At 35.6% G+C, this 10,687-nt stretch overlaps 1 protein-coding gene across 1 annotated transcript; it reads right to left on the reverse strand.

Moving 5' to 3' along the window:
• Positions 1-67: 67 nt before the first annotated feature.
• Positions 68-6,593, reverse strand: LOC144345235 (uncharacterized). The gene is made up of 3 exons (XM_078006816.2): positions 6,273-6,593; positions 3,475-3,571; positions 68-2,419 (listed from the first exon to the last, which is right to left on the reverse strand). Exons 1-3 carry the CDS (start codon positions 6,516-6,518, stop codon positions 2,094-2,096), a joined length of 669 nt encoding a protein of 222 aa, XP_077862942.1. The 5' UTR covers positions 6,519-6,593; the 3' UTR covers positions 68-2,093.
• Between the last annotated feature and the right edge of the window lie 4,094 nt (positions 6,594-10,687).

The raw sequence follows: 10,687 nt of genomic DNA on the forward strand, positions 1-10,687 counted from the left end.
GCTTTATGCAATGCTTTAAACATAGCATACTTTGAATACTTGTGTAAATTTATCAGTTGTACCCATCTAAAAATAAGAATGTCATGCTTCTTTATTCACAGAAAAGTATGAATTAGAAAAATATATGAGAAAACATAAAATGTGTAATATAATAATGTATAGAGATTGGAGAGCTCTATAATGTAATTATTAATCCAGCTATAAACCAAAGACGCTAGATAAAAAGAATGTACAACTTCAGAATCGTAAAAGAAATGTGCTCTTAAAGTGTAAGTCTACGCTAACAACATAGTCATCCCAGATGCAAGAGCTCTACAAAATCTGAGTAATGCAATTTACAGTTTTTTTGTATCATTTTTCATTCTCTAGATATTCAACTTTTCATCAGTATATGTAGTCCACAATCTTAATTCTCTAGGAAATGATAAAATTGAAGAAATGATTTCATCTATAACTTCTAAATTAGGGCTTCAAATTGACTGATAGTTTTCTACATGGTGGCTTACTAGTGCCAACCATACATATAAAATGATTGTGATGGCAACAAATTTGAAAATATTATTTGTTGCATTTTTACTTATTTCTAGCAAATGCTTCAATGTTTTACACAATTCATCAATGATAGTAGCTTATAAGGATTATATATATATAATCTGATAAGGTGTCATTCTATATTCAACGATTAAAATAATCATTTTTTATTTATTTCACTATCTTTACTTTGCAACATTCTCAGTCTATTCTTCCATTATCATAATTGTATACACTAATAACATTCATGCTGACAATTTGAACTAATTGGCATCAGTATTTTTCAAGTTATGAAGGAAATCAGTTTCTTAATTTTTTGCCAAATATATTGTAATGTTATCAACAATTCTTGGAAATCGATATGGTAGACAATGTATACCAATTAAAAAATTTTATATTTATACTGTAGAACGAATAATAATATTTCTCTGCATTTGTGACGCTCCTTCATCTGGGAGCATCGTGCTGTTAGCTTGGACTTTCCATTCAATATTATATTTTCAATCAATTTTGCCTGTGGTTGAATATAGCTAGAAAAGTTTAAATGATTATATGATCCTGTATCTTAATATTAAAGTCAATATACATCATTATGATGCACATACTTAAATGGTCACATGATATTTTAGTGAATTTGGCTTAATTTTCAGAATCATAATTTAGTACAAGTCTCATTGTAAGAATAGTTTTTTATTAAATTAGCTATATATCGATTTACAGGGTAGCTAAATTATTTAAAATAATATTGACCCTGAATAATAAAACACACATCTGTACATTTTCGTTTTTCTGTTAAAAATCTATTTATGTTAAAGGAGAAGATGAGGCAAACAGCATGATGTTCCCAGATGACAGCGTTCAACAAATGTAGGAGAATGCAGCTTGCAGTTTCTTTATATCACTTTTCAAACTCTGGATATCCAAATTTGTGTAGTCCACCATTTTGATTTTCCAGCAAGAGATTGTGTAAATTGTATTCTCTTTTATTTTTGAAGCTCCTTTTTCTGGTAGCATTATGTTGATTGCTTGGTCTTCTCCGTTAAGTTAAATGGTGAGTGTCAAGACATCCAAAATGCTGTGGCAGCAATGTTCGTTGACCACCTGGATACATATATCATGTACCTCGCGCATCAATTTCAGAATAGTTTGCATATTTCTTTTTAAAATTTGCGTACACTATATCAGCATCTTCTTACGTAAAGGGCAGTAACAGTCAATAAAAGTTTTTTTTTTAAATGCTACATGGTAATAATATCAGAAAATACACTATCAGCTATGCAATGCTATTTTCTTTAGATGCTTTGTAAAAAAGAAAAGTTATATGAAAAAAAAATCTAATATATTAACCCCTCAAGGAGCATGTCATGCACAAATACTATCGGGCGGGGTGGGGAGGGGTATGTCTGAATCCTCAGAATTATAGTAAAATGTCCCCTGCACAAGGTTGGTTGTAGAATAGAATATCTTCATACTGTTCTTCACTCTACCGGGTCTGATTGTTAATTTGATTAACATGTCCTTTTCAATTGATTATCCTTTAATATGGATAATAACACCAGTTTCTAGTTAAGTTTATCTCTGCACAAGTCACTGTTCGCTTTCCCAATAGCAGTGGATGTTACAGACTTGCTAGGCAGTTTCAAGTTCAGTGGTACATGTTGTTTCTTCAGATCAATGCCAAAGCGGCTTTGTTTGATTCTCTGGTAAAGATCATGATGCATCAAATGTCCTTTACGTGGTACTCTGCGTAGGAACCCTGGCTTTGGCATGATACACAACCCTTTACCATTCATTTGAAATGACTCGTATGGTATATGTTGTATGTTGTATCGTCTTGCCATGTAGTCTAACCATATAGTCACATGCTCTGGACTCCATTCCATAGGATCTGTGAATGTAATTCAAATAAGTATAAAATTAGTACATAGACCCCAACCTTTTTGCTGGTATCAGTCTCATTTTTCCAAGAGACTCTTCTATAATGTCTGCAATATAGTCTTTTTTCCCTGTTTCACCCAAGCCACCTCTACTAATTAGGTATGATTCAAAAAATGTTTAGTTTTTTTTCCACATGAAATTTTGATTATGTTATCTTAAACATTTTTTTAATCATGTGAAGATTGCATGGCTGAAATTAACTTCTTAAAAAAAAACAGGTAAGACGCTAGCAAATAATCTAATGGATTGTTGCTACTTTAAAGTATGTATAGAAAAAGAAAACATATGAATTGAAAATCCAGTGTTTTTGTAAATATCGCCCTCTACAGGTAGGTTAAACTTATTCTCTTGACACTGACAGTAAATACTCTCAATGGATACACGGTTACTACCAGTAGTAACCGTGATGGATAGCATCATTGAGTAAGCGGAAAAAGTTCAATATCATCGGCTTGAAAAAATACTTCATTTCTCTGCGTGATCATAAATTTCATATTTGAGGTATTATTTTAGAACATTGAGCAATATGTTGCATTTACTCTCGTGTGTGTGTATTACAGTGAACTGATAGTACCGGTACAGAAACATGTCGCTATATCCTGCCTGCTAAGGCAGATAAATGTTATCGTATGTCCGTATACACTCTGCCGGAGTTGTGTATGTGTGTCGGGGAGAGGGGGTGGTCACAAAGTGCCTTCAGACATTCATCCCTTTTTTAATATTAGTTATATTGTCAAGATAAGTTAAATTTTTCGCTAAATCAGTTTTAAGGCTTGGAGCACACGTTTTAGCGATTTTAACGGCTATTGTCTGATGTATTTTTCCTAAAGTAGGTCAATTTCAAGATGTTACACAGTCGTCACATCTCTGTACAGCTCTTCAACAGCAGTATTCTCGTCGCGAAAATGTATTTCTTCTAAAAAATCCCAAGCCGTCACATCAGAATAGTCAAGTGTCTGTGAATTATAGCATTATTGGTATACTAGATTAAATAAATATGCTCACCACAAGGTATATGCAATGTAGAATCCATATTAGGGAATGGATTACGTCTACTTTCTAATAACAACACGTACCGTCTCATCATTACCCATTTATCGATCTGCAATTAATGAAAATACATTTCACTATAATTTTAATGTATGTAAGCAATTGTTTATAGGGTACACGTACTTCGAAAATGACGAAGAAATGCCAATGAAAACCGTTATCTATATTGCTGTAACGGTTCCTCCCCAACATTGTCTCTTGAGCACCGGCTTTTCACAACTGACATTATTAAATCAAAGCAAATACAGGTGGAATGTTCCAATGGAAACTGTTGTCGAGGCCATCTAATTATTGAGGTTGACAGGACTTTTTTTTCGGACATAAAACTAAGAACAATAATTCCCCCGTAACTAAACTAAAACAATACTTTTCTTTTTTTTCAATGAGGATTTACGATCTTTGAAATGTTAAAGGGCGGTGGTCGTCTTGCCGTGTCCAGTTCGATATGGGATTCATAGCGATGTATACAACGCGTGTAAAATGCATTGTTTTATACATGAAATTCTAACACGCGCTGCTCGACGACCACCGCGCTTTAACTAAATGAATGTATATCCAAAGTGCAAGAAAGATCACAATAATAACATAGTTCGTATCGATCTGTAATGTATCATCTGTCCTGTCATCGTCTGATAATCGAGTCCGTGAATTAACACATACTACTCTCAATTGCATAAGTTATGTTGTGTTTTGATATGTTGTTTCGTGTTACATTATATAAACACGTGTGTAATTGTTGGTGTCACTGAAAGCTGTTTTCTCTATTCGACTCGTTGGGCGGGCGCTTTACTCACACATATTGGAGATATCGAAATTCTAATTGTCGGAAGCGACGCTAGTCAAAAACTGCTCGTATGCATATACTAGTACAAATGTACCACGTTATCCTACAGTGCCATTAGCGTGATTGGTCCGAGATTACCCCCAAACGATCATTTCAGATATATGGGTAATGATATACTACTTTCCAGATGATGGTTTTGTGATTTATACTGTAATACGTTATGGTCTGATTTAAGGAAAGCTAATTTGACATGTTTTCGCTGAATTTTACCTCCAATTGCGAATGCGACACAGCTAGATTAAAGTAGTCCGTATATGTATGAATCCATTTATATTGTTTGCATTTTAAAATCGTTTTATTGCAGAATTACTCAATATAGCTCTGTTATCTTAATGACGTTCGTAACTTAACATATAAACAACAAGTTTCTATTTTCACTCTAAAGCAATGAATTTCGACTAGATATTACTAGTACTTTCAGGAAATTCACATTTTGTCTTGAATGATCTTTTTTTCCCATAATAATTGAAAAAATTGTTGTCATCAATAATAGTATGAGTATTGGGATATATTATATTTTATTAAATGATTTACGATCGTAGTAAAAATAATAATCAATCATTTCTTAGTATTATAAGTGACTATGGTCTGAAAAGGCTTTTAAAAGACCAACTGGAGAATGCGTGTCCTTCCCAGTCACAGATAAATCCAAAGCGCGATTACAATTGCTTTTGACTTTCACGTTTTAATGAATATACTAGTATAAGAATATATTACGGTTCAACTGGTGAAATCTGTCATTATTTAAACATTTGGTCATTTCCTCCCTGATTGATTTCTAATATTACCGAGCACAAGAACACAGTCCCGTTAATTTGTGACCCAGGACACCACCCCCAACGCAAAGCTTGGTATCTTACTAATGTGGTATTTATCCTTTCCAATCGTTCTGTCATGGTCGTTATGATCTTACAATTAACGGATCTGTAAGACGAAGCTGTTTTTTCTGGGTCAAATGTTGACAAGTCGTTCGAGTTAGACCATCGTCCGAATGGCACAGGTCCTTGGCTGGCGAAGATGGAGTTAGACCGGCATATGTAAACACATGGCATGTGTATCCATAGCCTAAACAACTAGCTAACACAGTACAGTGCGACCATTATCTCAACATGAATGCCAGAACGTAAGTTGAAACTGGCCAACAAATTGTCATGATCGAGAACCACCAACTGTTACAGTATAAACACGATATGTATTTAAAAATACAAGTATATGACACGAATATGTGGTGTTTCCTGGGAATAAAATTTCTATTATCTAATCTAACAATTATTATATTTGTGGTAAGCTACGCGTGGAAGGTCCCTGCAGCGACTTCCCATAGTCTGAAGTCACACTCTCTAATTCCGTCGGCATACGATGATCGCTGATTGTTTTCCCAACAGCGACAGTGTTGGTCGTCAGCTGTATTACTATTTGCTGTATTCAATCACGGCTACTAGTAACTGCGATCCAATGGCCGGGTTATACAGTCAATATTAGTCTACATCAATTATCGTATGGCAGCGCATTGAAATATAAATTGTATAGTAATAGAATCATAAATCACTGCAAAGAATCGAATTGGATGTCATTTGTTTTGATACAAACATAAATATATGTAAAAGAGAAACGCCTTCGGGAGTTCAGTATAGAAGCGGCATTGTCCACGCATCGTGATCAAAATGCACTATCGCAGGCTGGATTGCCTGGTGGATATTAAATATTTAAATAAATAAAATAATATTTGAAATTGCACTGATTGTTTCATTTCAATTTAAACATGTTTTACCGTGTTAATACAAGTTTAGAGAAGAACGAGAAATATAACTAATATAGCTCATTTTATCCCGCGAATATTACATTTTAGGTATTTGTGTTAAATAGCCCGTCTATGTTCATGGAATAAAACGTACATATTGGTACATACCATCTTTCTCTGTAATCGCCTCTGCTTTCCCTCCTGCATAATCCGTTTCTCCTCGTCTACACACTCCGAGTACCTTGAAGGATCTGTTTTTGTCATCGCGACCTGGCGGCTGTTGTTCAGTTTAAGACGCCGGTGTCGATTACCTGACTGATGCACTTTGTCAATCACCGTTCCAGGGCTCACCTTACGACTAACGCACGGGAGTGTCTCGCACCTATTGTACACTTGCTCATTCATTGTATACATTATGAACAGAAGGCGGATTTCAAATGTGCGTGCTCGCCTGTTTATAATAGCCAAGTTGTCGGTGCATATCCGTGTTAAACTAGTTTCGTGATACATCAAGATCCGGGATCACACACATCCGTGTTCCGGGGTCGTGACCAGAACAGGGTGTAAACAAATGAAAATGAATATTCATGACGCATCTCAAATTACTTCAGCATGCTGTATTTTTTTTCAGCTTCACTGCGGCGTACATAAACTAGTATAACAATAGGAATTACATTTCCATGGAGAAACAGTTGTGTTGCAATATATGTATGATAGATGGAATGTCGCTACATGAACCACTACTACACCTATGCCACTCCGCTGTGGGACGAAATCGATGCACATTTTCTCAATTTCTAGTATTTTTACCATCCATTATTGTTCATAATTTATCATGCTTGCAATTTCATTTAATTTTATCATTCATTTTTCATTATATTCACTTTTTTAATTTAATTTTATTATGTGAATATTTATATTTTATTTTATCATTATGTTAACAATATTACTTTTATTTTGTCTTTCCCGGCTTGTTAAAAGAACAACTTTCCCGCTTTCATATTTTATTTATCTTGATTTTATGATGATAATTTATGCAAAGTGAGCTCACCAGTCGTGGTCACGACGATATCAACATAAACACTCCAACGTTTATGAAACATTTTGTTGTTTTACTGTTCTTGGTTATATGACATATGATTATAAATTGTATGTCTATAATAACATGGGTGGTAGTAGTGGTAGTGTGAACATTCGTAATTTAATGTGACTGTCCGAGATCTGAAGAAAAATATATTTACTGGAAAACACTAGTTTTTATGCAAATGTGTATCATGTGCGTATGTATGCAAAATAATGTGATCATTATTATAAAGTTATAATAAGATCAAATAGAATTCACATTATGATAAAATTGAATGTTAAAAAATGTGAACATAATACAGCGAGTTTACTATCAGGGGGATAATTCTCTTCTCTCGGGTTCTCCACACTTGTCAGTGGGGAAACTCGTCTCGTCTCTCTATCTCGTCCCCTTGAGGTACGGGATCGGAAAAGTCACTTATACCTTACAGTCAAATAAGGCACACACAACGAAATACGTTTCAACTCTCGTCTTAGTCGATCTTTTGGAGCACTCTATAAGACACGGCGCCCTGGGGAAAAGTCCCCAAGACTCACAAGGCTGAACCAAGACTCGCCCAAGACTGGACTGCCTCAAGGCTCGCCCCTGGACTGGACTCTCGACTGCACTCTCTCTCTCTACTGCGTCTATCGTGGAGTATTCGCCAAGACCAACTCAAACTCTCTTTATTCATTTTCAAAACTCTAACCAATTACAAAGCAGTAAAAAGACTCTAGGGCGTAACCTTCAATCATAAAGCCAATCACACTAAGTACTGAATACGTCATATCTTTTGATTAATCGTTCACTACATTAATAACTATGGATATCAACTGTCAGAATCGCGACGGTTATCTCGTAATTAGTTCCAAATCACTGAGCCAAGTTCCGTCCAAAACTTCAAATAGGCCTACACGATGACAGACATAACACAGCAATTCGCTAATAATCAGTTAATTAAGTCGACCAACAGATACGTGAAAACAAATTCATGACATTACAGTCATTAACAACATATTTATAACACATATATGAAGGAAGATTCCTGCGCTACTCAAATCTAAAGATGATTTTATTTTCTTATAGAAGCCTAATGTTTATTAGCTTATTAGCTTTGAGTCTTTGCAAATATTCTTCAGTCATGGGTCGATTCACTGACACGCATCACTTAACGCGTGGTGATTGGTCTAGTCGCTTTTACCGCCATTTGAAATTTATTAAGCATTTATAAATGGTTTATACAAAACAAATTCACACCTTCGTGAAACGCATTGTAATAATTAGATGATAACATCAGACATTGATAAAATTGAATAAAACAAAATTATAAACATTAAATAATGCTAAAAGGTAATAAAAATGAAGAATGTTTAATCATGTATATCTTACCCCATATAACTATTGGACATATATTGTTATTAAATGCCCACCAAATTCTAGTAAGTTGGAAATGCGTCAACAAAAGGGTAATTTTACCCTCTCGGAAAATGACGTTGTTTATTAATCAGAAAAAAAAATGCCATGGATTCCGAAATGGATGTGTACATAAAATCTATCTGATGTGACGTGCATTTGTAGCGTGCGTGATTCATTGTCGAGTAATAACGTTGTAATGGGACTTGCGTTCTAGTGATACATTCACGGAGTTTGAATTTGGGGATAATTGTCTTCATTTGTTTGGATGTTGAGTGATACTGCTACACAACGGCTGATAAGTATTGTTCGTTCTCGTATCGGAGCGATTGATTTCATGAGTTCGGTGCAGTTTAAAAATAATACACAGTGATACCATGCGAATCCGCTACTCGTGTCCGGGTTTATATCCGTGAAACACGTTATCTATATCAAACAACACAATATCGTTAATGCTTTTTGTCGTAATGTCATCAGTCTTGGGCACACTCAAATGATACCAACTCGTATATTAGACCCACATGAAGTCCATGTCATTCTCGTTTATTTTGAAAAGGTTACCAAAATTATCATGCTAACTCAGGAGCCAATCAGCAAAGGGGATAGCCCGGGGAAATGTTTTAAGTTCTTAGTGTCATTCTGTGTTCGCGTGCAAGGGATTTGTCCGCACAAAAACGACGAATTAGGCCGAATTTTGTTAGCAGTTGGCTTAATATTATCCAATCAGATCGATGCATTCTTCTAAATACGTGACCTCTATTTAAAATCACGGACACGTTCGTCAGAGGAGGTTGGACGAGTGGTGAGAAATAATTTGCAAGTCAGAAAAATTATGCTAATCAAATCGGATAAGAAATCGTTGTCGCAAACGGCGCGCACATTCTTACTTTTGAAACACATTAAAGGGCGGCGGTCGTCGTGTCACGCATGTGTGTTGATAAACATTGATTTTCCCACAATCCAATGTACTCTTCTGATGGACCTGGCGACCTTCCAATCACCAGATAAATAGTAGCCGATACTTAGACCCCCCCCCCTCCACATTTAGCTCAAAATATGGGCCCTCGCTAGTTTCAAGTTCAAATTTTGTTCCTTATCTCATTAGGCTGACCGTCTTACTCACTATAACAGAGACTTTCGCCAGACTATATTTTCAGGTTAAGCTTGGAAAAATGTCCTACTTTTTTTCGCAACGTATTTTGTTGAGTAAGAACTCTGTTTTAATCAATCTATTATCTAGTGATATGAAAGTTTTTTAAATCACGTACTATGGCAAATGTGGCGTGGTCGATTTTATTGAATGCATACTGTGTAATTTGTTAATATTTTTGTTCTTACTTTTTTTATGGACTTGTCCTGAAATAAAAGATAATATATATATAAATTATTTGCCTATCGCAGTGACGATTCTGACGAGGACACAATCTGTGTTTCTCATAAAGTGACGTCAGTGACACACTATAAAATAAGCACACGAGTGGGCTCCATGCGCGCTACATTTTAAATGGACGCTCATCCAAACTAATAAAGCTCATAGTAGGTGGATATATAAACAGTTGTATTGAGCAGTGTCGGTAGCCGGTCGTTATCACATACCAGTCCGAGACGAGAACGGTATTATGCATAGATTTGACACGTGCGCATGTCGTTAATTCAGACTCGTAGCGCGTAATGATTATGCGCCTCTGACTGAAATATTACACACATTCAAGTAATCTTTATAGACTGGATACGGAGCGCCCGGGCTTGCCTTGTATGTGTAATTACAATTTTACCACGGCGTTACCTCAGACACGTTCTGGGCCAGGCGTGATACGGGAAATTATTATCCCATGTGAGGGCGCACTTTCCATGGCGTTACAAGGCCGGGCAACAAGAGGTACATGTTAATATACCGTAGATCCAAGCAAGTTTGCCAATGAATGGTATCACATTGCTACGATGCTTTTTAATTGAATATCGAAAAAAAAACTTTCCAAATTACTGATAGTGAAGTGAAGAGTTGTAAACAGACACGGGAAAAGGTAGTCTTTGCACCCCGCCCAAAAACCCCAATGCAATTTTACATGTCCCCTCTAGGTAACTATAAGTGTCCTTGAAAGGGGCA

Source organism: Saccoglossus kowalevskii, chromosome 1, assembly GCF_978046115.1.
Source record: "Saccoglossus kowalevskii chromosome 1, keSacKowa6.1, whole genome shotgun sequence".
In the NCBI taxonomy this organism is placed as follows: domain Eukaryota; kingdom Metazoa; phylum Hemichordata; class Enteropneusta; family Harrimaniidae; genus Saccoglossus; species Saccoglossus kowalevskii.

Bases quoted from the DNA above. Each gene is read 5' to 3' on its own strand.
- LOC144345235 (XM_078006816.2), bottom strand. From the start codon at position 6,518: ATGTATACAATGAATGAGCAAGTGTACAATAGGTGCGAGACACTCCCG. The intron at 3,572-6,272 runs GTATGTACCAAT...CATTAATTGCAG, and splicing joins GGCGATTACAGAGAAAGATG to ATCGATAAATGGGTAATGAT. The intron at 2,420-3,474 runs GTGAGCATATTT...TTACATTCACAG, and splicing joins TACATTGCATATACCTTGTG to ATCCTATGGAATGGAGTCCA.